Raw genomic sequence first — 26,128 nt, 5'->3', positions numbered from 1 at the left:
CAACCCGACCCAAATTTTCACTAGAAATTTAAATTTTTATTTAACTATGTTTTTAAGAGGTTTATAAAAGATGTTGGATTGTATTTTAAAGATTTTGAGATTTATTTGGAAAATAAAAAGAGTTTTGATTTAAAGTTTTGATTTATTTATTTTTGTTTTAATTTAAGCATGACCAAAAGTTGACTTTTAAAATGAATGGGTTTTCGATTTTGACTTTGGGTCCGGTAGATAGGTTTCGATCTCACGATTTCATAGACACGCGGCACGCGCCAATCCGAGTTACGGTTTGAAATATATAGGCGTTTAAAGTGGGGGGCAATGTTGTAAATTTATAAAAGTGGGTTTTAAAAATCAGATTTCCTCTCTCTCTCTAGATTTTTCCACAACTTTCTCTCTCTCTCTCTAGAACTTTCTCTCTCCCTCTATTTATTCTCTCTCCCCGCACTCTCTCTCTCGGTTTTCCCTCTCCTCCGCACCCTCTCCCCTGCGCGCACCACCCAACCACCCCCACTCACCATCACCGGCCAGCCCCTGGCTCCGGCAAACGCCCCCCAGGCGCCGACCACCACCCCCCGAGCCTACTCTCTCTCTCTCCCCGTGTTCTCTCTCTCTTCACTTTCTCTGTGCGCCACCAAGCCCTGCACATCAGCCAACGTCCATCACTCAGCCGCCGCCCATCTCTTCGCCCAGCCATCTTCAGCCACCTGAGGTCACCGGCGTGCCTCCCCAACGCCTGCTAGCTCGCCAGCTCCGCCTCCAGCTAGCCCAGCCCGTGCGCACAAAAAACCCAGCAATTGGCTCCCCTCTGTTTCGCCAAATTTTGGGTTGAACTCCGGCGCCAATCACCTCCCTTGTAAGTGGGTCTTCTTCCTTTTCCTCTGGGCTTTCAATTTCTTCTGGTTTTGTGGTTCAAGACTTTAAATTTGGGAACTTAAATTTTTGGATTATAGGGGCATTTCGAATTTCTTTGAGTTCTGAATTGGGGGTTGTTAATTGGTGTTGGTTTTGGATAAATTTCATCCCTAGGAACCCCAATTATTGTTTAGAATTGAAGGTTGGAGTAGATTTGATGAATTTGGTATTTTAGTTAAAATTTGGATTTGGGGCAGCCACTTTGGGTGGCACCCGCTGTGATTTCGAAAACCCGTTGTCATTTCGTGGTTGTAAATTTATTTTTAAGGCGATTGTTGAGTGGGTTTAATCATGGCTGCGTCGAGTGTGGTTGGAGAAGTCGAAATTTGTTTGGGGCGCAAAAAGTGAGACTTTGTTGTTGTCGAAATTTCTCTAAGATGAGCTTTCGACCGATATAAGTCTTATGCTAGTCCTCTTAATTTCCGGTTTGATTCTAGAAGTGTATGTGACGTTGGGTTGAGCCGCGAAGCTTTTGGGATATGAGGAGGCGTTTACGGATTTTAATTTGGGCATGTTAAAATTCGTGGTCATTGAACGAGAATCGAGTGAGACATTAGGTTTAGCACCCACTTTGATGTCTTTGTGGCGGGACTAATAGTATTTTTATTTGTTTATTTTATAGGTGAGACGACCGGGGCTCGTGACGATCCGGAGGAGGATCGAAGTTAGATTTCCTCACTGTGAGTGGACTTTTGTTTTAAAAACATTTTGTTTATTTTATGGTTGAATTTATTTGCTTATCCCGAGTTTTATTTGAGTATGGATTGAGTAAAATATTTTGGGGTTGAATTTGTTATAAGTGATTATGATTTCCAAAGTTTACATTTCCGTTAGTTTGACTAATGTTCTTACTTTAAGTTTTATTAAATGATTTTTCATACGAGATTGACGAATAAATGTGGTTTTAAGAGTCGATAGAGATGTACGATTTCAAAAGTGATTTATACAATAATTTATTGAAAGGAAATCGATTTCAAAGTTTTGAGAAAGCCTTGAGTTGATAGCAAAAGGTGTGAGAATCTCATTGGGACTTTTCATTTTTTTAAGAAATTATTTTACGTGGCATTGAGATATAAAAAAATGGTTTTCAAACCACCTTTACAGTACCCTTCAGGTTTCAGATTTAAAAGGTCTTTGGGACCCATCACGATGCACATATAGGCTTTGGGCCGTGTGTCGGGATGCTTCGCCCTTTGGGGGCCGCTCTGCGTGCACGTAAGACAGAATTTGTGGCTCTGCATGCGTATGACAGATTCTCGGCTCTGCGCATGTATGACAGATTATTTGTGGCTCTGCATGCGTATGACAGATTCTCGGCTCTGCGCATGTATGACAGATTATTTATGGCTCTGCATGCGTATGACAGATCCTCGGCTCTGCGCATGTATGACAGATTCTATGGGTATCTGACTGGTGTGTGTTTTTAACTGTTAAGTATTTTAAGTGATGAGTTTATGGCAGCAAAAAGGTTTTAAGTAAGACGGTTTCAGTTGAACAGTTTTATTGAATTTCAATATATTGAGAATGTTTGAAAAGAAAGTTTTCAGCTCAAGTTATTTATTTATAAATTGACAATATCGATTTCAGTTTGAGAACTTGGATTTCAAAGTTTGATTTTCAACTTCATATTTTATTATTTCACTGAGAAATGGTTTTAAAAACTGGGGGATTTCAAAGAACATTCTAAGGTTTTAGAGTTAAACATGTGAAAAAGGGTTTTTCTGAAAAGATATTTAAATCTTTGATTTTCATCTCCATTTAACTGTCCACTCACTGAGCCTATCTCACCGTTTTCTTGTTTTGTCTTAAATTGTCCCCCCAGGTAGTAGCGTTGGTGGAGGTCGAGCCAAACGCGTCGAGGTAAAGCATCCATTTTTTATTCCTGGTCCCTATAGGCGCTATGTTTATTTTTGTAAAAACTTATTGTAAATGATTAGTGGCTCTGATAACAACTCCTAAGGTTTAAGTGGGTCCGAGACCCTTTATTTGCTTGTGGTAGAGGTGGCTGAAAGACTTAGAAGTGCTTTTTAACAGGTTTAGAAGTTTCTGGGTTAGTCCATTTTTAGGGGAGGTTCTGCCGAATTTTCGGTAGGATTTTCCTTGAATTTGGATTCCCGCAGGACCTCTCCGGGTTTCAGGGTGGAATCTGGGGGCGGTCCTGTCAACTTGGTATCAGAGCATTAGGTTTTCAATTCCTGTAGACTCGGCACCTCGTGTGCATCCCTCTGTGTGTAGATAGGTTTCCCTCAGCTAGTATGGATATGTCTCCTCGACGTGGCCGACCTCAAGTAGTTTGTGGTAAGTTTTGGGGGTATAGTTTATTCGAATAACGTGAGTGTTACGATTACGGTACGTCTATATTTCAGCTTTGACTCGTGCACTTCAAGAATAATTTTTGATCAGTACATAAGGAGTTGAGATCGTGAAGTACTTGGGTATTTGAGTTTAGTAAAAAAATTTCGAGGTTATGAGCAGGGGGTATTTAGAGTACTATTTGATGCATTTATAGATCAAAGGGTTAATCAGAGTGGCGCAGCGGAAGCGTAGTGGTGTACGGTCTAGCCATACGAGTAGAGGTGGAGAACAACAGAGAGATCAACCAAGACGCCCTAGAGCCCAGGGCAGAGTCCTCGTCATGACGCAGCAGGACGCTTTGGCTTCACCGGATGTCATCATGGGTATATTATCTAATTTTGAGCATGATATGATATTTTCGATAGACTTCAGGACACACACACACACTCTAGTTTGGCACGTATTCTCGTTTTGAATGTCGATAAGAGATAAACTTTCTCGATTGGTGGGTTAGAGTGGTTTTCAAATGATTTAAAGGTTTTAAATGGATTTATTTCGTAATGGTTTTATTCTTGAAAACTTTATCTAGAGTTTGGCGTTTCCACCAAATTTTCAAGTTTTTGTTTTTGAGGCTTACTAAATTTATTTAGGTTCGTTGTGGAGCGATTTCCTAAGTTTAAATATCCTTACTAAATTCACGCATATTTTAATATATGGTTGCTGAAAGGAGGTTTGATTTTTGGGCAATAAAAAGTTGCAACTACAATTCACTTAAATTAAAATTTTCTACTAAATTTCGAGGACGAAATTTTTTTAAGGGGGGAAGGTTGTAACAACCCGACCCAAATTTTCACTAGAAATTTAAATTTTTATTTAACTATGTTTTTAAGAGGTTTATAAAAGATGTTGGATTGTATTTTAAAGATTTTGAGATTTATTTGGAAAATAAAAAGAGTTTTGATTTAAAGTTTTGATTTATTTATTTTTGTTTTAATTTAAGCATGACCAAAAGTTGACTTTTAAAATGAATGGGTTTTCGATTTTGACTTTGGGTCCGGTAGATAGGTTTCGATCTCACGATTTCATAGACACGCGGCACGCGCCAATCCGAGTTACGGTTTGAAATATATAGGCGTTTAAAGTGGGAGGCAATGTTGTAAATTTATAAAAGTGGGTTTTAAAAATCAGATTTCCTCTCTCTCTCTAGATTTTTCCACAACTTCCTCTCTCTCTCTCTAGAACTTTCTCTCTCCCTCTATTTATTCTCTCTCCCCGCACTCTCTCTCTCGGTTTTCCCTCTCCTCCGCACCCTCTCCCCTGCGCGCACCACCCAACCACCCCCACTCACCATCACCGGCCAGCCCCTGGCTCCGGCAAACGCCCCCCAGGCGCCGACCACCACCCCCCGAGCCTACTCTCTCTCTCTCCCCGTGTTCTCTCTCTCTTCACTTTCTCTGTGCGCCACCAAGCCCTGCACATCAGCCAACGTCCATCACTCAGCCGCCGCCCATCTCTTCGCCCAGCCATCTTCAGCCACCTGAGGTCACCGGCGTGCCTCCCCAACGCCTGCTAGCTCGCCAGCTCCGCCTCCAGCTAGCCCAGCCCGTGCGCACAAAAAACCCAGCAATTGGCTCCCCTCTGTTTCGCCAAATTTTGGGTTGAACTCCGGCGCCAATCACCTCCCTTGTAAGTGGGTCTTCTTCCTTTTCCTCTGGGCTTTCAATTTCTTCTGGTTTTGTGGTTCAAGACTTTAAATTTGGGAACTTAAATTTTTGGATTATAGGGGCATTTCGAATTTCTTTGAGTTCTGAATTGGGGGTTGTTAATTGGTGTTGGTTTTGGATAAATTTCATCCCTAGGAACCCCAATTATTGTTTAGAATTGAAGGTTGGAGTAGATTTGATGAATTTGGTATTTTAGTTAAAATTTGGATTTGGGGCAGCCACTTTGGGTGGCACCCGCTGTGATTTCGAAAACCCGTTGTCATTTCGTGGTTGTAAATTTATTTTTAAGGCGATTGTTGAGTGGGTTTAATCATGGCTGCGTCGAGTGTGGTTGGAGAAGTCGAAATTTGTTTGGGGCGCAAAAAGTGAGACTTTGTTGTTGTCGAAATTTCTCTAAGATGAGCTTTCGACCGATATAAGTCTTATGCTAGTCCTCTTAATTTCCGGTTTGATTCTAGAAGTGTATGTGACGTTGGGTTGAGCCGCGAAGCTTTTGGGATATGAGGAGGCGTTTACGGATTTTAATTTGGGCATGTTAAAATTCGTGGTCATTGAACGAGAATCGAGTGAGACATTAGGTTTAGCACCCACTTTGATGTCTTTGTGGCGGGACTAATAGTATTTTTATTTGTTTATTTTATAGGTGAGACGACCGGGGCTCGTGACGATCCGGAGGAGGATCGAAGTTAGATTTCCTCACTGTGAGTGGACTTTTGTTTTAAAAACATTTTGTTTATTTTATGGTTGAATTTATTTGCTTATCCCGAGTTTTATTTGAGTATGGATTGAGTAAAATATTTTGGGGTTGAATTTGTTATAAGTGATTATGATTTCCAAAGTTTACATTTCCGTTAGTTTGACTAATGTTCTTACTTTAAGTTTTATTAAATGATTTTTCATACGAGATTGACGAATAAATGTGGTTTTAAGAGTCGATAGAGATGTACGATTTCAAAAGTGATTTATACAATAATTTATTGAAAGGAAATCGATTTCAAAGTTTTGAGAAAGCCTTGAGTTGATAGCAAAAGGTGTGAGAATCTCATTGGGACTTTTCATTTTTTTAAGAAATTATTTTACGTGGCATTGAGATATAAAAAAATGGTTTTCAAACCACCTTTACAGTACCCTTCAGGTTTCAGATTTAAAAGGTCTTTGGGACCCATCACGATGCACATATAGGCTTTGGGCCGTGTGTCGGGATGCTTCGCCCTTTGGGGGCCGCTCTGCGTGCACGTAAGACAGAATTTGTGGCTCTGCATGCGTATGACAGATTCTCGGCTCTGCGCATGTATGACAGATTATTTGTGGCTCTGCATGCGTATGACAGATTCTCGGCTCTGCGCATGTATGACAGATTATTTGTGGCTCTGCATGCGTATGACAGATTCTCGGCTCTGCGCATGTATGACAGATTATTTATGGCTCTGCATGCGTATGACAGATCCTCGGCTCTGCGCATGTATGACAGATTCTATGGGTATCTGACTGGTGTGTGTTTTTAACTGTTAAGTATTTTAAGTGATGAGTTTATGGCAGCAAAAAGGTTTTAAGTAAGACGGTTTCAGTTGAACAGTTTTATTGAATTTCAATATATTGAGAATGTTTGAAAAGAAAGTTTTCAGCTCAAGTTATTTATTTATAAATTGACAATATCGATTTCAGTTTGAGAACTTGGATTTCAAAGTTTGATTTTCAACTTCATATTTTATTATTTCACTGAGAAATGGTTTTAAAAACTGGGGGATTTCAAAGAACATTCTAAGGTTTTAGAGTTAAACATGTGAAAAAGGGTTTTTCTGAAAAGATATTTAAATCTTTGATTTTCATCTCCATTTAACTGTCCACTCACTGAGCCTATCTCACCGTTTTCTTGTTTTGTCTTAAATTGTCCCCCCAGGTAGTAGCGTTGGTGGAGGTCGAGCCAAACGCGTCGAGGTAAAGCATCCATTTTTTATTCCTGGTCCCTATAGGCGCTATGTTTATTTTTGTAAAAACTTATTGTAAATGATTAGTGGCTCTGATAACAACTCCTAAGGTTTAAGTGGGTCCGAGACCCTTTATTTGCTTGTGGTAGAGGTGGCTGAAAGACTTAGAAGTGCTTTTTAACAGGTTTAGAAGTTTCTGGGTTAGTCCATTTTTAGGGGAGGTTCTGCCGAATTTTCGGTAGGATTTTCCTTGAATTTGGATTCCCGCAGGACCTCTCCGGGTTTCAGGGTGGAATCTGGGGGCGGTCCTGTCAGTTTGACCACCAATCATTTAGCAATGGACTACCATCTGTTGATGATTTTGATGATCTCTTGGGTGAGGAAGTTGGCACATACAAGAGAGATAATTGTGAGGGTATTTGGATTGATTACTCCAAGAAAGCAAAGGATTAATTCATGTAACTATAAATGTATTTATGTAACTTGTGTTAAGTGTTAATGGTATGATATTCAGACTTTATTGTCCCCAAAATGTTATGTAATTTGATTATGTTAAAAGGTTCTAAATGCCAACAAAATTATCCATATATTTCTTAATCTATCTTTGTATATTTTTTGTCCTAACACTTGTTAGTTTCAACAGTTAGACAGCGAACATGGCTACACCAATAAGAAAGAAAAGAGCTGCTGTCAAATCCAATGCCAAGTCAACAGCCAAGTCGAAGAAAGCTGCCACACCAAAGAAAGCTGCCACTCCGAAGAAAGCTGCCACACCGAAGAAAGCTGCCACTCCAAAGAAAGCTGCCACACCAAAGAAAGCTGTCACAGAGAAGAAAGCTGTCAAGTCATCACAATCCTAGAAGGTATCAGCAGGGAAGAGTAATGAAGCATATACAAGCAAGGATTGCTTGACCTCAGGGGAGACCATTACTGCTGCGGAGGGTAGCATGTCCTCTCGTGGTTCAACAAAGATGCATGACATGCTCGTGAGAAAAGCTTTAGGAAAAAAGCTGAAGGTGGAGTACAGTCCGCATGGGGTTCCAGTAGGAGCAACGCGTCCAGTACTAGCTTCCTACATAGGGGTTGTGACCCGAACCATAGTGCCCATCACTGATGAAATGTGGCCGAAAGTGGATAAAAATCTAAAGCAAAAAATATGGGAAGAGGTGCAGGTAATGTAGATCTTAACCTTACTTAATTATTAAATAGGCTTCAATTTTGTATATTTAACCATATTTATAGATACATATATATGTTTTATGTGACCTTGATGTCTCACCAATGTGGTGTTGGTTGTAGGGTGCATTTGATCTTGACCCTACAAGCAGAAAAATGGTGTTGGCTTCTGCTGGCAGCAAGTGGAGATCGTTCAAGACTGCATTAACAAAAAAATTCATTTTGCCGTACAAGGACGATCCGAAAGCACTAGAAACCCCACCCAAGGTGTATGAGTTCATTCAAAAAGATCAATGGACAACTTTTGTGGCTACCAGGCTTACAGATGACTTTCTGGTATTTATGTTAAACACCTCTGGTGGTTAGATATTGCATTAATGATGGATATGTATAATTGTGTGATTTACCTATGACTTTGTCCTTAAAGGTTTGCCCAACTTCTTCTTCTAACTGCAGGCCAAACATGAAGCTCACAAACAAATAACAGGCAAGCGAAAATATCATCATAAACTATCGCGCAAGGGCTACATTGGGTTGCAGGAAGACTTGGTACAAGCTCCTCCATAAATAAACTGTCTTCTCTTTGCTTTTGATTAATTGCTCACTAATAATTGGTCTAACTTGCTGGTTGTATATATGGATAGAGGAAGCAAAATGTTGGGGAAGATGAGATGGACCGTTCCCTCCTATGGAAGAAAGCTCGTGAAGACAAGAATGGGAAGGTGGATGATGAAGTGGCAGTGGTTGCCAAAGTCATTGTAAGCAGCATATATATGACCAAGTGTAAATTAAGATTGCCTAAGTGATTGCTATTATTGTAATTAAACTGATAAATTAATTTTTGCAGGATGAGTTGTTGGAAAAAAAGAATAAAGGGGAGCTGAAGATAGAGGGTTCTAAGGATATTCTAACAATGGCTTTGGAGACTCCCGAGCATTCTGGTCGAGTAAGAGCTGTTGGGGGGAATGTCAACCTTTCAACTTACTTCAACATTCCGAGAAAAGCGAGGGATACGATTTCGAAGAATGAGTTGTTGGCCATTCTGAAAAAGGAAAATCAAGATTTATTGAAGAGGATTCAAAAGTTAGAGGAAAAGGGTGCTGGGAAGGAACCGGTGACACCCAATATTGTTCAAGGTCAAGGTATGGTGTCCGATAAAGCAAGCTGCTTTTATGAGGACAAAGCTAAGTATGTGGATCTGCAACCAGATACTGAGGATAAACAAAATCTGAAAGTGCAAGTGGAAGTGGGGCTGGATATGGAAGATACAAATAATGCAGACACATTGAAGGTAATGAACCATTAATTGCTAATATTTTCATATGACATACATCTATCTAGCAGACTTCAATTTCATGGTTATGCGACATTTAGCTCACAGTATTGGACTTTTATGGTTATGAGACATTTGTCATCTATTTTTAGGGGAAATCATGCATGCTGGCAGTGGGATCCATCAACAACATTTTCGCATATGGTACTGTCGTTGAGATGAAATCTGAGACCATACATGGTGTTCCTTTGGCAAAGGACTGCTTGCGGGTTTCAATTGACATGGCCACTAATGTGGCTGCTTTGCTTCCAATTCCTATGGGTGACGAGTTGGTAAATGTTGGTCAAGCAGTTGGAAGCCATGTGGCTTGGCCGAGGGAACTTATTATCGTTCAGCAGGTGAAGGTAATTAAACTCTCCCTACTGTAATTTTTTTAAGTGCCAAGTATACACTTCATGAATATTGATCTAAAGACTCAAAACTGCGTGTTTGTATTTGACACCATAGAAACAAACAAGGCAGGTTCCTATGATGGTGAAGGAGTTATTCAAGAAAGATGACCTTGGGAAGAAAGTTCCTAGCGAATGCAAGCTGCTGTATCGTTTCGCGAGGGAGGCGATGGCTACATCTGGAAAGGCTCTCACAACTGACATAGATGAACAAGTGTTTGGAGCTGTCCGACGACTTTATATCCTGAGAGAGGATATTACTTCCCTTATGGAGATGTCAGAATTATCAGCCTCGTGCATAGTTGTGTACATGAGGTAATTTAGGGAATCGTTCAAAATGTTTAAATATTTTGTTGCCCTTTTAAAACGCTGTGATTTAAAATAATTCACTTATATGAATAGGCACCTATTTGATAAGCTTGTGGATACAAACATGGTTGAAATGGTTGCTTTTGTGGATCCGGCACGCATATCTAAAGGAGTAGGAAATGCAGAGCGTAGATCAACCTACTTAGCAGAACGCTTTTAGCAAAGAAAATGTGATCGTGTCTTCTTAGTGCCGTACAATGCTGGGTAAGGGTTTTAATTTGGTTAAACTGACTTTGAGTCTATGTTCTGCTGCCTTAATCTATGCATGCTTATTATCATTTTTTCTCTTAGCTCGCACTGGATTTTGACAATTATCAATGAAGACAAAGACACGATATTTGTGTTGGACCCTCTTCCAAAACTGAACCAGGACGCAGACTGGAAGGAAGTTGTCAACACGTGAGTTGCTTTTTTGCCATTTTAAATCATTAAAATGCATTGCAAATTTGGTTACATATATTGTAATTTAAACATACTGATATTTTGTTGATATATTAGTGCCATTCGACAATTTAATGTACTTACGGGTAGGAACAGTCGGAAAACAATACAGTGGAAGCATCTTTCTGTAAGTATATATTATTTAATCTAGTGGTTTGTTTTTACAAATATTTCTATCATTGGAAGCATCATGCATAATAACCATCTGCATGTCATTAATTGGATTCTGATTTTGTGTAGTGTCCTAAACAACCTGGTGGGGTGGAATGTGGTTACTATGTGATGATGTATATGAAGGAGATCATCGAGGACACGAACCTGGGATTTGAGACCAAGGTAGGAATCCAATTGACTCTTTGTTTATTGGATCACTTGTGAGTTTTTGTGTGTAGTGTTTTGTCAATCTTTCATTTTGCATTAAAAATGCAAGCTAATGATTGGTACCTACCTAGGACTGGTCAATGTATATAGTTAATGGATTGTTGGCTTTTGGATGTTTGATTGGCTAAATATTGGATATGTTTGGAAGTCTGCCTTCATCATTATTTAATTTATGCAAAATGCAGGATAAATGATTGCTGGTCCATTGAATGGAAGATGTATATACATATATAACTGATTGCACAGATAGGAACTATGGTATTTATGGATTTGGGACTACTACTTTGCATTTTTCATTTGAAGTTCAATTGGATCTACATACCTATTGGATCTACATACCTATTGGATGTCTGATAGTCCTGCCAGCTTTATTTCAAATATTGCATGTCTAGGTGACTTTGATAGCATGTAGGCTTATAACTTTATGCGCCTCTGCCTTCACTATTTGAATAGCTATATTGCATATATGTCTTGGTGATACTGTATGCAGCCTTATAACATGGCCAAGCTTAGTTTGAACACTTTAATTACTAGTTGTCTTTCAACTTGATTGGGCTTAATTATAGCATGGCCCAGCCTTATGCCTCATATTTATATATGTTAGGTTTATTTACTGTTTGTAATTGACTTGGTGCCTTCTGTTTTAAATGTTTCCAGTGGACTAATCCGAATAAAAAGGGAACCAGTTACACACAAGAGCAACTTGATCAGATCCGGATTGAATGGGGCAACTTTTTTTCTGCCAATTATATTCAGTGGATGACAGATGGAGTTGGTATGTGGGGTTTGGACATTTTGTGGATAAGTTTTAGAAGCTAGCTAGTAGTGCTGCCATATTTGCCAATTTTTTGTCAAGGAAGCTTAGAACATGTGTTAGACATTGGCATTTTTGTGTGAATATTGAAGCTGAATTATATATAACCAGGTGTTGGCATTTTTTGTGTGAAGAAAGGTAACAAGTGCTGCCAATTAATATTTTGTAAATGAAGGCAGCCTTTAGAAGTGGTGAATCATGCACCTATTTTTGTGCAAGTGCATGGGCTGATTATTGGTTTTTGTAAAGGGATGCTAGCTTAATTTAGATACTAGCTAGGATGGGATGATGTAATTCATTATGGATATATGCTCCATATTTTGGTGCAATGTGTAATCCTTTTTTGGAAAGTCTTGGAATACTTGTATTGGATATATGTTGGAATTAATGGTAATGGAATGGATTGAGATTGCACCAATTTCAGGCTTATATATATGTAAATTTGTAGTACAAATTCGATAATAACAGTGACATTATAGTACAAATTTTATATCAGTTTATGTTAAAAAAATCAATATCTAAGTAACATTACAATATCAGTAAATATAAAAAACATGATGTCCAAAATGGTCTTTTATATCAGTTATATATCAAATACAGATGTTTTCGATACATTCAAAAATCTATGTAGATCAATTATAGGAGTATAAAACGATATCTAAGATAACATTTCATATCAGTTTATGTTAAAACACAGAAATATAAAATAGTATAAATATCAGTTTACCAAAAACAACCAATATCTAAGTAACATTACAATATCAATAATTATTAACAAACCCGATGTCCAACATGGTCTTTTATATTAGTTACATATCAAATACAGATGTTTTAGGTACTTTCAAACATCCATTTACATCACAAAAACCGATATGTAACATAATATATAGATCTGTTATTGTAGAATTAAATGATATCTAAACTAGTTAACATATCAAAAATCACATAAAATATGATGTGGAAATCATAAAAAAATACATTTAATGGGTTTTTCATATCGATAAATATATGAGAACGGATGTCTAAATCAGATTTTAGATCATTTACATAGTATTTAACGATGTCTTTATTGTCTTTAATATCAGTTTCAGAATCTTAACGCTCCAGAAAATTGGAAAACGGATATCTAAAGGGACCATTGGACATCAGAATTTAAATAAAAAAGATGTCTAAACTCATTTTAGATATCAGTGTAAAACCGATATCTTAAGTAAGTACATTAGACATCGCCTGCCTAGACATCGCCCGAAAACATGAAAAGACATCAGTTATTCACTGATATATAAGGGGGGTATTTGGCGTAGTGAAAGAAATGGAGGAACTGAAGCACTGGCCTTTCTTTTAAATGCTGTGACCTGAAGTTTTCAACATTAATTTTAGACAAATTAATTGAAGGTAAGATGAAAGTTGAACTACACTAACTTTTGATTAATCAAATCTCTGTTAAAACATTTCAATTTCAGATTTGCTAGTTTCCTTGTTTGTTTTTTATTTTTCGAGTTTCTGGGTTGGTATGCCTTTTTCCCAAATTTGCATTTTCGTGGAATTTCTCATGTGTCGACCACAAATTCGATCATTTTTTCTTATTTTATTGCTATAAAGCATTTATAAAACATATATACTTTGGATTACAAATTAGGTGATAAATCAGTATGTACTCACCATTCGATATCGTAAATGTTCATAGTTGATATAAAAAATGAATTCTCTGATTTGAACACGATAGATCTTGTTGATGTGTCTTTTACACAATGCCAAATTGAGACACAATATAATATGGAAAAGAGTAAAACAAGTCACAAGTCACTAAAAGCATAGAGAGAGTTAGTATAGAAAGGGAAAGAAGAAAAAGTAAGAAATAATAGAACTGATAGTATTATAGATTTGAAAAAATAATATTTTATCATCAACATTTATAAAATTGTATATCATGTGAAATAAATAAGCGATGTTCGTCAAATCTAAACCATTAATTTTTAGAAAATCTGTATCTAATCCAATATATATTAGATTGTAGATTTTGCAATCAAATCCAAACTAATATGAGGTTAGATCGAATCCAATTCAATCCGATCCAATTGACATTGAATTGGATCATCGTTTTTTTAATGAAGGGAAAAATAATTGGAACACAGAAAAATTATCAACAAATCAAATGTACCAAGAAATTTTCATAAAATTATACATGAAATGGAAGTTCAATTCTAAGGAAAAGTGTTTTGATATTTAGTATACCAAACTAAATTTTGCCAAAGGATTAAAATTACTCACTATTTACACTTTTGAATGCCTAGAAGACCAAAGTATGAAATGATACAACATTCGATTCAATTCAATTGGATTTTCATTAGCAAATCCGTCGTCCAATCCAATAGATTTTGAATTTTGAAATCCAATCCAGTTTGCCAAAATTGTCAAAACTGATCAAATTGGATTGGATTGGTCAGTTTGGGCAAATTGGATTGGATCTTTAACACCCCTAAAATAAATTTTCTAATTTTATTTTATGTTAAAATTGATTTCCATAAAAAGAAAATATAATTATATTAATCGTTTGAAACATAAGTGTGAAATCAGTACTCTAAGAACTACGTACTATTGACAATGTCACAAGTTAGAGAAAATTGGCTAGAGAAAATGACGTTAATATATACCTTTGGTAAATCATTGGTCCAATATTTTAGAATGTATGTTAGCCTCTTCAAAGTATCACCATCTTTCTCTTCATCTTAGGCTTCAGATGCCTCAGAAGCAATCACCATTTTCTATCTGGATACCAAAACCTAATAATTAGAGAAGAATATATGGCTTGTTTGTAATTGTGTACATACATACTAATGAGCCTATCGCCATTTTATAGATGAAGTTGAACGTTCCAGAATGGTGGTTTTAAAGAAATTGTGGCCTAGAATCTGTGTACTCGATTAAGCTTAGATAAGATTTTAAAAAACTGTGGGCTTGAATTTGGTTTCGGTTTCATTTAGGATCTATTCGGGAAGTGTGCCATGCTTATTATGTTGACTTATTCTTAATGTTAGAGCAAATTACATTTTAATATCTCAATTTTACGTATTGTTTCAAGTTAGTATTCAAACTTTGAAAACTTGCAAAAAAGTACCTTAACTTTCATATATTCTGTGTCAAAATAATACCTTCGTTAGTTTTTCTATTAGTGAAACCGTTATCTGCTAACGTGACAGAAGTATTTTCATATTTTTTGCACAAGTAAAAAAAATAATATTTTAAAAAATAAAAAAATTTATTCAACGATAACATAATAGAAAACTTTTTTTTTTTTTGTCACTAATAAAGAATGAAGAATATCTCAACAGAATAAGCAACTTTTTTAAGATTTGAAATGACAACGATAACAGAAAGTGACAACTTTAGATGACGGCAACACCGAGGACTTCACCTGATGGCTGAAGCCTGGCGTCTTTTTGAGAGGCCATGATCTTGGGAAATTCTAAATGGACCCCCTCAATTGTTCACCAATTTCCACTTAATCCTTATGTGAATTAAAAAAATTGAAAAATAAAACTGAAGAATTTATATATGCAAACTACTTTGTGTTGTGCGCTCATGCTAAATATTATTTGTGAGTCCTGATCTCTCTTTTCTTTTGCAACATTGTGAAAGATGTAGGTCTTCCACATAAGAAACAATTTGAATTCCAAGGATTATAATTTAGGCCAAAGAATAAGGAATTGTTGTGTTTCAGGCACATAGGTGCTTAGGCTTTAAGCCTCTAACATTTGGTCTGTACTCTTACATATTTGTATATACTTTTCTTTAATTCTTGTATCCATTCATTCTCATTTTCTTTGCTTTGGGTCCTAACCTGAAATTGGAAATCCAAAGTGGTCAATGAGTAAGAGCTGATATCCAACCAGTTCAAATATCTTCAACGCAGCAATGCTATTGAAAAATCACATTAACAATCCCTACTTGCTTTGAATCAAGTATTGGCCTTACTTTCCAGGACCAACAGGGTTTTTCTTTTGGTCCAAGGACAAGGAGGTTTATACCCCTTAAACAATCTAACATACAGCTCAAAAGGTTTCCCGCTCAAAAACACGGCAGCTAGGCAAAGAGCACGGAGCGAACTAAACTTTTGCCTTCTACCAAAAGGAGCTCAAAATTATTTTTAGTGACTTAAGAGCCAAAGTTGTAGGCATAAGACTTGGCAGGAATTTATGCAGGTAACCTCCATGACTCTATCAAACCAAGTCCATTAATTGAATATTTCAAAGGCAAGCTTTCTGTAAAAAGGTAAACATTAATTTGTCTCTTACCTGTGAGGTATTTCTATAACACAATCCAAGCCTTGTGAGGCTTTATCTTAGTGTTCCATCAATCTAATCATCACTGTTATATACCTAATGAAATAATACCCCTTACAGAACAAAATCCAGTCAACAAACAACAAAATATAGTTCAAAGAATGAATATGCAACAAAAATAAGTTGAACAATAACCCACAACGGATTGAGGAACAGGAAAGGGACAACAAAAAGGAAAACTCATAAGAAATAATCAACTTCAGGATGTAGAACAACAAGGCTTCTTTGTATTGACTTCTGATCCTCCTGTGACTGCAATAGTCTTCCCTTCTTTAATGCTTGCAGGTAAACCTAGTGAATTAGAGTTGAAATTTTTTGTTATGTAAGTCAACAAGTCTTTCACCATCAACGTCCCTCTCAAAGAATGCCTGCTCTGCTTCATTGTCTTTTACAACCAAAGAGAAATTAACCTGGCCAGTAGTAAAACAGCAACAGTGAGTTCATTTAGTACCAGAGTCTTAGACAAAACAAGTTGCATAGCATTCTTATTACCATTTCCTTTGGCATCAAAAACTACCGAGTGATCATTGTCCGAGCGCCTTCATCAGTCATAATCTCAAGCCGCTGCTATCTCACCTGCCACTGTATCTGCATTGATGTTATACTTTTGGCCGAACTCGTCCGCTGCCACTGATGCAATCACCGGTATGTGCCCATCATTGACAATTGACCCGAGAATGGTGGGGTCCACACGCGCCACCTCCCCGACACATCCCAATTTGGCGGCATTTGGGGCAGGTCTGGCCGTAACGAGCCGACCATCCAAACCGCAAAGCCCAACAGCCTTGAGACCAAGTTTTTGTTGACTTTTCCAACTAAAACCATAGAGACGATCTCCAATGTTTTTGCATCAGTGACTCGGAGGCCATCGTGGAAGCTGACCTCAATGTTAAGGCGTTTGAGCCAAAGGTGATCTCGGGCCCACCGCCATGGACCAAAATGGGCCTAAGGCCCACACAAGATAGTAGGACGAGGCCTGGAGGGACTCGGATTTCATGGCTGCACCCCCAAACTAAAACTCTCAATAAATTGCACCAATTTATGAGAGTTTCAGCACCCAACATTTGAGCAGGAACCTTCAATCAGCAGCTGTGAGCTTTGTGCTCTCTCTGTCTTGCTCTGTCTCGCTGTCTCTGTCTCACTCTCGCTCAAGCACAACGGCTGGTTTTGTTCTCTGTTTGTTTGAATGGGCATAACGTACAAGTTAATAAGTTATACAGTATATGGGTGTTAGGTTTGGGCTTAGTTTTATGAATCTTTAATTGATTAATGAGTATTGGGCAGTTGGGCTTATAATGGTTTTTTTTTTTCTTGGCCAATGGCTTATAATAGGTTTTTGATTAGTTGGTTTGGGCTCAAACTTTTACCACTAATTTTGGGTTTAAAATAATATTAGAAGTTTGGGCTCTAAATTTACTAGTTTTTCTTAAAAAAAAATTTTATTAGTTAAATATCTCAATTTTACATTATCATTTAATGAATTAATTATTATAAGGTGCATGTTATGCATCATATTTAATCTCTAATGCACCAATTAATTTTATTTAACAACAAGGTAACTATTAATTACATGTAAGAGCGGGTGCCAGTTAGCTTATTTTGAAATATGGTCAATTGTCATTTTATTTCTTATTTTTTGTCTTTCTTTTTCCTCTTCTCTTTCTATCTCCCCGCTATGTCTCTCTTCATCATCTTCTTGTTCTTTTTTTTTTGCAGATCTGAAACTTTTTTTTTTTTTTGTCAACAGATCTAGAACTCAGATCTAGAAAAATATTAAAATTATGAACTGATACTGTAAACTGAAATTGCAAAATAAAAATGCAAACTAAAACTGAAACTGTGACTTTATAAGAGTGTTCTCCATAACTGAAATTGTGAATCAAAACTGAAACTGCGGTGAAAACTGAAACTGTAGGTGAAAATTGAAACTTTTTTACGATTAAAGTTGTTTGTATAGTGTTGAAGCTATTTTGGATTGTGGGTGGATTTATGTTACTTGAAAATTAAATTTGTGGTTCTAGATGGGTTGATGCTACCTGAAAATTAAAATTATGGTTGTTGATGGGTTGATGTTACGTTAAAATTAAATTTGTGAGATTTGGTACTTTTGGTTAATTTTTTGGGTTGTGAGTACCGTAAAGTTAATGGACTCTTTTTTTAATTTAATAATACTTGTATTTATATGATGGTTTTTATAATAGCTATGTTTATATTTGATTATATGTTTGTTATTTATTTTAAGAGCTTTTTTAATTTAATAATACTTATATTTATATACTGGTTTTTATAATAGCTATGTTTATATTTGATTATATGTTGTTATTTATTATTTTAAGATCTTTATTGTTTATTGATATTTGTAAATTGGACATGTCTTCTTTTTATTAGAGTTTTACAATTACATACAATAAATTATTGCTAATAGGTTTATTATATAAGCTATATACTTAAACTGTTATGAGTCTTTATGACACTTACATATCATATACTTATCATCTAGACTTTAATTTATGACACGTATATGTTTAATACATGCATTGCTGATTGATTTAACTTTTCTTGAAATTTCATTTAAAAAATATGTGTTTTTAAGCCAATATCTGTTGTTTTTGTGGAAAACGGTCGATATTGATAACGATATCTATATTTCCGTCGATATTTCCTTATTTTGGAGTCTCGATAATATCCCCACGGCCGATATTTTGAACTTTGGGCAAGCCATATTCTCTATATTTTATTGACTGAATAATTAACCCAAATAATTTTCAAAAATATATATTGTACCAAAAATTATATAAGAGGAAAAGTAATTCAAAACAATAATATTCTGTTGTTTATGAATTTTTTATTATAGAAAATTAGGATTAAATACCAAATCTTAATAATTTTTTGGTATAGCATGAACACCATATAATATTTCAATTGAATTACTAAATTTAAATCTAGTTTTTTAGATTAGGTCATAAACATGTTGGCCCTTTGATTTGAGCCTTTTTCCATTTGACATTTTTGTCTTTTGCCCCACATATGATGGATGTTAGTTAAAATTTATAAGGTTTTGACAAAATTGCCCTTGGCTTTTATATTATTTTGAAAATTTGCTAATGTAGTCTCAATTTCACATTTAGTTGTAACTGTACAACACTCACATTTAGTTATAACTGAACGACAGTCACATCTAAGTTGTGAGACAATTACAATTAAGTTGTGACTTAATTGAATTTTTTTTAAAGAAATTATACTATAATATAGTATAAATAAAGGTCAAAACAATATTTTTACTCAAAATAATACATAGTATAGTGGTATGAGTTGTCTCTTTCAATTTACCAAGACAGTCACAGTTAAGTTGTGACTGGATTGATTTTTTTTTAAATACAATATAGTATAAATTAATGTAATATTTTTATTATTTTTTTATTATAGTGACATGTGATGTAATATTTGTAAATTCTAATACCTTTTTACTTTATTATTTTGTTTGACTTTTCAACTAGTACCTAATCTAAAATGCTATTTAATTTTGGTACTAAACTAAAAAGTTATTGAAATTTAATAGTTGAAATTAATGAACCTTTTTTATTAATGTTTTAACAAAAATAAAAAATGCGAACATAGTGATGCATTATGCAAACGTGAATTACGGCCAAACAAATGGGTCGTAAATGTCTTCACATATTCATTAGGTTCATGGAATTGAAGCATCACTCATTTTTATGGCATGAAGAAACACAATTTTTAATGCTTCTTGGCATGTCTTTGCTAGAAGGCTTGTATCCTGTAAAGGCTTGTACACGAATCATTATGAAATAGAACAATTTCATTCAGCAATTCATGGTATTCTCAAATACCTTCTTATGATTTCTTTTAAGGTATCAAAGCATCCATGACTAAGGGTCACAACTCGATCTTGACTGTTCTTTAATCCTTCTAAATTCTTTGTTTCTTCTTCAATCCTCTAAATTAATTGTTTTTCTTCCTTTGTTTTGTTTTCTTGCTCATATTATTTTGCCCCAATTTTCTTTTTTCTTTCCTGCATTTCTTGAAAGCTTTCAATCAAGAAATGACCTTCCTCTCAGACACCCATTTATCTTCATTTAACCATCTGCAACCTATCAACTACATCCCATGGAGTTTCTAGTTGGATTCTATACTTGAATCCCATGGACTGCTAGGTTTTGTAGATGGAACAATGACATGTCCACCACAAGTTCAAGTGAATGAAAGCGGTGAATTGACTACTGAAATTAGTGAAGAATTCAATATTTGGAAGATGTACGATAAAGCATTGGTTACTCATCACCTGTTAGGTTAAAGAGAGACGGGGTATCAATTTTGTACATGTGCATATTAAACCAAAAGGGGTCATTGGACAGTGTTCTACCATACAAATTTTGATAAGCTCTAATTTTGAATATCACTGTATTATCATACAAACCCATTGATATCAAAAATTCCATACAAAAACTTTCTAATTTGCAATATTGGTATCCCTACACAATCTCGATAGGATGCCAGACTAATGCTGATCGGTATGTTGATCATGTACGACACACTATTCTTACACAAGTTCATTTCTTCCATATTATTTCTATCTTCCACATTTTATCATATTAGTTGCCAAAACATAGAACTGTATCTTATTTACAATAACACAGAAAAACATGACAGAAATGTGAAATGGAACTATACTGAAACTAAATTTTGTTAACCTTTTAATTATTTGCTTCATCCAATGTCATAAAAATGCAAATTTAAACTACAGTTAAAATGCTAAAAACTAAAAGAATAAATTTGTTCAACTTTGAATGAAATCATACCTATACTACTGAGAACAAATAGCAATCAAAAAAGAAAAAAAAAAAAATGCAAGAGAGACTACAAATTCAACAAGATTGAGCACTCATGTGGTCACAAAGAAGCTATACAGATGCCATGCAACTTAGCTAGACAATCCCAACATACATTTCCAAAATCATTCAGCAGAATGCCAAGTTCAATATAGAACATAGAACCTTGAATTCTTCCCAGCAGCACAGATACGCAATAGAAGAATTGGCATATTAAGTGCATTGTTCAACTAATGACAATCATGATTCTTTAATACAGTTTATTTGAAAATTCATTGTAAACAGAGGGAATGATATGAATCCAGAAAGGAAAAACTCCTAATATGTCAAAGTTCTTTAACACTTGCTTTAATTAATTCCATGCAAGTAGTCTTGCTGTTATGAACTTTATCATCACATACCAAAAAAATTGTCTAGTGTACACCAGTCAAATTTGAAGCAAGTGCAAAGAATGTCAGACAGATTACCCCCAGTGCTCAAAGATCTGCATGGAAAATTTTCTCAAGGCAATATGATACAATAACAGGCCCTGCCAAATCTCCCACAGAACAGCCTGCAAAAAGAAACATGCACATTGTGATAAGGTCGTACATACGTAATGGACACCACGAGATACAGACCAATTTGGTAATGCACTTACCAATCCACTGGCCAGCTGAAGGGCGGACAAGGGTGGCACCAATACCTGCCCCAATTGAAGCAAAAACTAGTGATGCACCACACCTGATTGTAGCACCTGAAACCTTCTTCCCAAGAAGTTTAAGTTGTTCTCGTGTATCAGTTTCATCAACCTCTTCTTTAGAGTTTAACATACAAGAAAAAGATCGGTAGATTTCAATGGCAACTTGAATGAGCCATGATGCTGCAACACCTAGCAAGTGTCCTGCTCAAACATATAAAGCATGGACAGCACAGTGAGATTGAAAGCTCAAACAACCAACAATAATGGAATCACATTTTTTTTTTTTTTTCTATAGGATACATGTATTAAAATTTCACCTCTGAAAGTTGTTCTGCTGACGCTGAAGAAGAAAACTAAAGTAGGCATTCTTCTTCCAGCTTTCCTTGTGGCTGATTTTGGAACATCTGTACATATGGGCATGTGTCACTTGCTTGTACAATATTTTGAGGAAGCAAAACAGATAGTTGATTAAATTAAACATCTCCTGATTACAAATAAACTCATCTCTACTATCCTTAGAAGTCTTTTTTGTTTTCTCTTAGTCTATTCAAATGAAACTAGATTACAATTAGAATTATGATAAAAAAGCCCATTTTGGAGACCCCATGACAAAATAACCCACCTAAAGTAATGGATGTTTAAAAGGTCCACCTATTATTTTCAAAATGTTACAAAAACCCACCTTATTATCCCACTTTTTTAAATGTTAAAAAAACCCACCTGATAAAAGGTCCACCAATAGTAGGTGGACCTTATTAACATCCAACATTTTAGGTGGGTTATTTTATCATGGTGGTCTCCAAATGAACTTTTTATCATAATCCCTTAAAGTAGTATGAAAAGAAGGTACCTTTGAGAAGTTTCCATGCCATTCTCTGTGAAACATAATGAACAGAAATTCTTTCTAGAATCCGTCTAGTAGTTACCACAGTAGTCTGCAATGGGATAGAAAATACAATTCAATTAGCTTAGTCCCCCATTGTTACTGGTTGACTTCCATTCATTGATGGAAACATCTGTTTCAGAAACATTGTAACACACAGAGCTTTGTTGTATACAAGAATAAGTTCCAAGCCTGAGAAATACAAAAACTTCGTATAATGTTTATTTAAGCAATTACATTTTTTCTTTTTTCTTTTTTTAAAAAAAGAAAAGAATTCCCCTAGCCCTGTTTCAGGTGAAGATTATATTAGGGAAAGAGAGGTTTTAATACCTTTAGGAAAACTTTTATAGATAGAAGCGGGGCATGGATTTGGGAATTTAATTGCAGCTAACTATTTGATTATCAGTATATTTCAATTGAAAGACCAAAGTTCACGATGTTTTGATTTTGTAAACGGCAGGAACTATCGTGTGCCAAAAAGTAAATACAGACGACAAAAGATTCAAAAGGTGAATGCCAAAAGGCAAATTAACTGCGTGCTAATTCAATAAGTAAGGAACATGTCCATGACATTCCCCAAAACTGGCTTGTTCTGTGATGAAATTAGATTTTCAAAATAAATGCGACTTGTGGTAAATACACTTGCATCTCATCTGTAAAACAGCAAAACTAGACAAGCAAGAAAAAAAAGGGTGAAAATCCAAGCCTATAATTCTGTTAATGTCTAATCCTTAAAGATCCTTAAATTTATAATGTCTTCCATCGCTACTTATGATGCACAGTGCATACAAGCACTGCATACTGATTTACAAGTATCATAATTTCAATAAAGCATCCAAAAAACTAATGCTATGAAGCACCCAATGGATATTGAAATTTCCAATGAGATATCTTAATTCCTTAATATGTCCTTCGCAGAGAAAACCTTGAGTCAAACTATAGCATACCATATTCTGGTGTTATGACCAATAAAGTGTATAAATAGATAGTCACAGTTTTTAATTCCAAAAGGCGTTGTTCAGAAACGCCATAGAACTAAAGAAAATAATTGAAGGATGTCATGTATGATTGAGATTTGGTTGAACCAAATTTAAGATAGAAACAACAATGACAACAGGAAAAACAACTCACCTCACGAACAATTTGTATCATCGATTTTTTTAATGGAACAACATAATCCACATGCTGCTCTCCTTGATTGTCCTCCAGGAAGTCATCATCATCCTCTTCCAAGTTTGATCGAGGCTCCAAAAGAGGTAAAAAAAACATTAAAAATGACCTCAAGGTTGTCATAGTTAGAGCTCTCCATTCAAAAGCTGAGAATAGAGGCTTTAACTCAATTTTGTACTCCTTGGTACTGTAATCCAGGGCCTCGTTCTGAAAGATTTTATTCAGAGACTCATTCTGAAAGATTTTCTGAGATGCACTTCGTAAATTAGAAACATAATCTTCAGATTCAGACCATGCTGTTCCAGCATCACAATAGGCAACTGGTACCCTAAAATTACTGTATGCAGCACTAAAAAGTTAGTGTGCAGTCAAATTTCGGCCAACAACAATCTTCAAAGTAATGGTAAAACTGATATAGAAAGTAACTAATTTCAAGTGATATATAATAGAAGTAATAATGTCAAAATTAATACAAGCCACCACAAAAGTAGAGACTCATTATGGATATGCTTCTGATTTTAAGATTATGCAATGATTTCAAAAAAGAATGATTATGAACCTAAACAACAGGTAAATGAAACCCATTGCCCAGAAAACTTTAGTGTCCTGAGATCAACATTTTGTTTTACCCACACGAGAATAAGAGTCCTATAATCTCTCTCTCTCTCTCTCTCCTCTCTCTCTCTCTCTCTCTCTCTCTCTCTCTATATATATACACACACACATTCAGGTGCGAACGTTCACACCTGATGCTGAGCGGTCAGTAGTGCAAACTTTTGCAGCTACCGAGCGCTTGCCGCTGGTTTGTCGGTGTTTATGTTATGGTTTAGCTCAGGTCCAGTTTGTCGGCATTTATGTTATAGTTTAGCTCCGGGACCAGAGCTAAGTCCCAGAGCTAAACCCTAACATAATGCCTCCACCAAACCTATTTTATACCCTAGGAAGGGATGGGGTGAAAAGATGGGGGGGTTTACCCCTCAAAACTCGGCGGAGGAAGCAGCGCTCACCTGTGTTAAAAAAACATTGCCTAGCGCTCGGTGAAGCCACCGAGCGCTTGGTGACAGGTGCGCATGTTCGTTGGTGCGCACCTAATCGAATTTGTATATACGAACATGCACACCTAATCGAATCTATATATATATATATATATATATATATATATGTATCTGTTTACATTCTTCATCATCTTCAACCATATAAGATACCAAATATGCATTATACACCCAAAAGTAAATCAAACAAAACAGACCAAGCCTGTAGTGTAATAGTTTACAACTGCCATGAAATGGGCATTTGGAAAAATACCATACGGTCAATCCACACTCAACTGATCATACCATATAGGTCGATACCAAACCCATATGAATAAACCAGAAACAAATATTGCCAGGTATCATCAAATCCATACTCAACATAGCCCATATCAGCACACCCCTTACTCCACTACAACATACAAACATGTGTACTGAATGGGAAAATAACTAAATGATCAACCCACCAATTTCCAATGATCACCTACATATGTACCAATGAGCAATACCACTTACCTAAACTATGTGTATGTCTCTACTAAATTCCATATCCAGCAGTCCAATATCAGTATAGTCTAATATCCAATCCAATATCAGTATAGCTTATTATCCAATCCAATACTCAATCCACTCCATATCATGACAACGCACTACATCATAATACACACATATTGGAAAAGAAGAGAGAGGTACCCGAATAATGCCTTATAAGCATAAGGGGCTCCGGCAACTACAGAGGCAGCTGCAGCAGAAGCAGCGGCTTTGGCTGAGAAAAACCCAGAAGAGTGTAAACTTTGGGCTGTATAAAGACTTGGGTTTTTTCTCAATAGATCTAAAATTAAAGCTATTCCCGCCATTGTTAAACCCTCTAGAGCAAAAACGAATCCAAACCCAAACACCCTCAAACCAAAACCATCAAATAAAAAAACGAAGCCTTCTTTGATACTTTATCGCTCTTATTTTCCCGGAAAATTTACTTGGTCAGGTGAATCATGAGATTTGATAAATCGAAAAGATGAGATTTTCTTTAGCTGATAAATCGAAAGGGAAGAAGAGAGACAGTCTACGGGCTTAAGAGAAAGTGCGACAAGGACTGTCTGTTCTTAACCAATCACCGCAACGTCTCTTGCTCGTATGGCCGTACTCTCCATTATTTCACTTGGTTGGGCCTTGGGCTGTGTGAAAGTACAGGAAAACCTAGGATAGCATTGTAGGTATTCAGTATTCTCTGTGTTAAATTGTTAATAATACCGTATTATTAACACAGAGAATTATTATTATTTTTTTTTTCTGGCCTGATTAATGGAAAGATAATTACTGAAAAGTCCTAAAAACTTAAAGACTCAAAAGTGAGCAAAAGCAAATAATTAGCGAGAATTAACACAGCTGATATGCAAAGAAATAAAA

The 26,128-nt window shown here is 36.0% G+C and overlaps 3 protein-coding genes across 3 annotated transcripts; 2 read left to right on the top strand and 1 right to left on the bottom strand.

The window, feature by feature from the left end:
* Nucleotides 1–7,806: 7,806 nt before the first annotated feature.
* On the top strand, nt 7,807–10,286 carry LOC147299695 (uncharacterized). The gene is made up of 8 exons (XM_086231788.1): nt 7,807–8,031; nt 8,159–8,371; nt 8,492–8,584; nt 8,680–8,793; nt 8,883–9,326; nt 9,461–9,712; nt 9,816–10,072; nt 10,160–10,286. Exons 1-8 carry the CDS (start codon nt 7,807–7,809, stop codon nt 10,284–10,286), a joined length of 1,725 nt encoding a protein of 574 aa, XP_086087914.1.
* Nucleotides 10,287–10,295: 9 nt separating this feature from the next.
* Nucleotides 10,296–11,767, top strand: LOC147299694 (ubiquitin-like-specific protease 1; the record flags this gene model as incomplete). Its single annotated transcript, XM_086231776.1, has 5 exons — nt 10,296–10,330; nt 10,418–10,525; nt 10,625–10,694; nt 10,808–10,903; nt 11,606–11,767. Coding segments are annotated over 5 exons (471 nt in total), but the record flags the coding sequence as incomplete, so codon positions are not given.
* Nucleotides 11,768–21,105: 9,338 nt separating this feature from the next.
* On the bottom strand, nt 21,106–25,902 carry LOC147299693 (uncharacterized). Its single transcript, XM_086249072.1, has 6 exons — nt 25,415–25,902; nt 23,652–24,027; nt 22,488–22,572; nt 21,955–22,041; nt 21,596–21,838; nt 21,106–21,508 (listed from the first exon to the last, which is right to left on the bottom strand). Exons 1-6 carry the CDS (start codon nt 25,576–25,578, stop codon nt 21,432–21,434), a joined length of 1,032 nt encoding a protein of 343 aa, XP_086105198.1. The 5' UTR covers nt 25,579–25,902; the 3' UTR covers nt 21,106–21,431.
* Between the last annotated feature and the right edge of the window lie 226 nt (nt 25,903–26,128).

Source organism: Dryas octopetala, chromosome 1 (genome assembly GCF_963921425.1).
Source record: "Dryas octopetala chromosome 1, drDryOcto1.1, whole genome shotgun sequence".
In the NCBI taxonomy this organism is placed as follows: Eukaryota; Viridiplantae; Streptophyta; class Magnoliopsida; order Rosales; family Rosaceae; genus Dryas; species Dryas octopetala.
The sequence above is the reverse complement of the archived record's forward strand: the minus strand, read 5'-3'. Positions and strand labels throughout refer to the sequence as shown.

Bases quoted from the DNA above. Each gene is read 5' to 3' on its own strand.
- LOC147299695 (XM_086231788.1), top strand. From the start codon at position 7,807: ATGTCCTCTCGTGGTTCAACAAAGATGCATGACATGCTCGTGAGAAAA. The intron at 8,794-8,882 runs GTAAGCAGCATA...TAATTTTTGCAG, and splicing joins CAGTGGTTGCCAAAGTCATT to GATGAGTTGTTGGAAAAAAA. The intron at 9,327-9,460 runs GTAATGAACCAT...ATCTATTTTTAG, and splicing joins ATAATGCAGACACATTGAAG to GGGAAATCATGCATGCTGGC.
- LOC147299693 (XM_086249072.1), bottom strand. From the start codon at position 25,578: ATGGCGGGAATAGCTTTAATTTTAGATCTATTGAGAAAAAACCCAAGT. The intron at 24,028-25,414 runs GTACCTCTCTCT...TGCTGCATACAG, and splicing joins GCTTATAAGGCATTATTCGG to TAATTTTAGGGTACCAGTTG. The intron at 21,509-21,595 runs GTAAGTGCATTA...TTCTTTTTGCAG, and splicing joins TTCAGCTGGCCAGTGGATTG to GCTGTTCTGTGGGAGATTTG.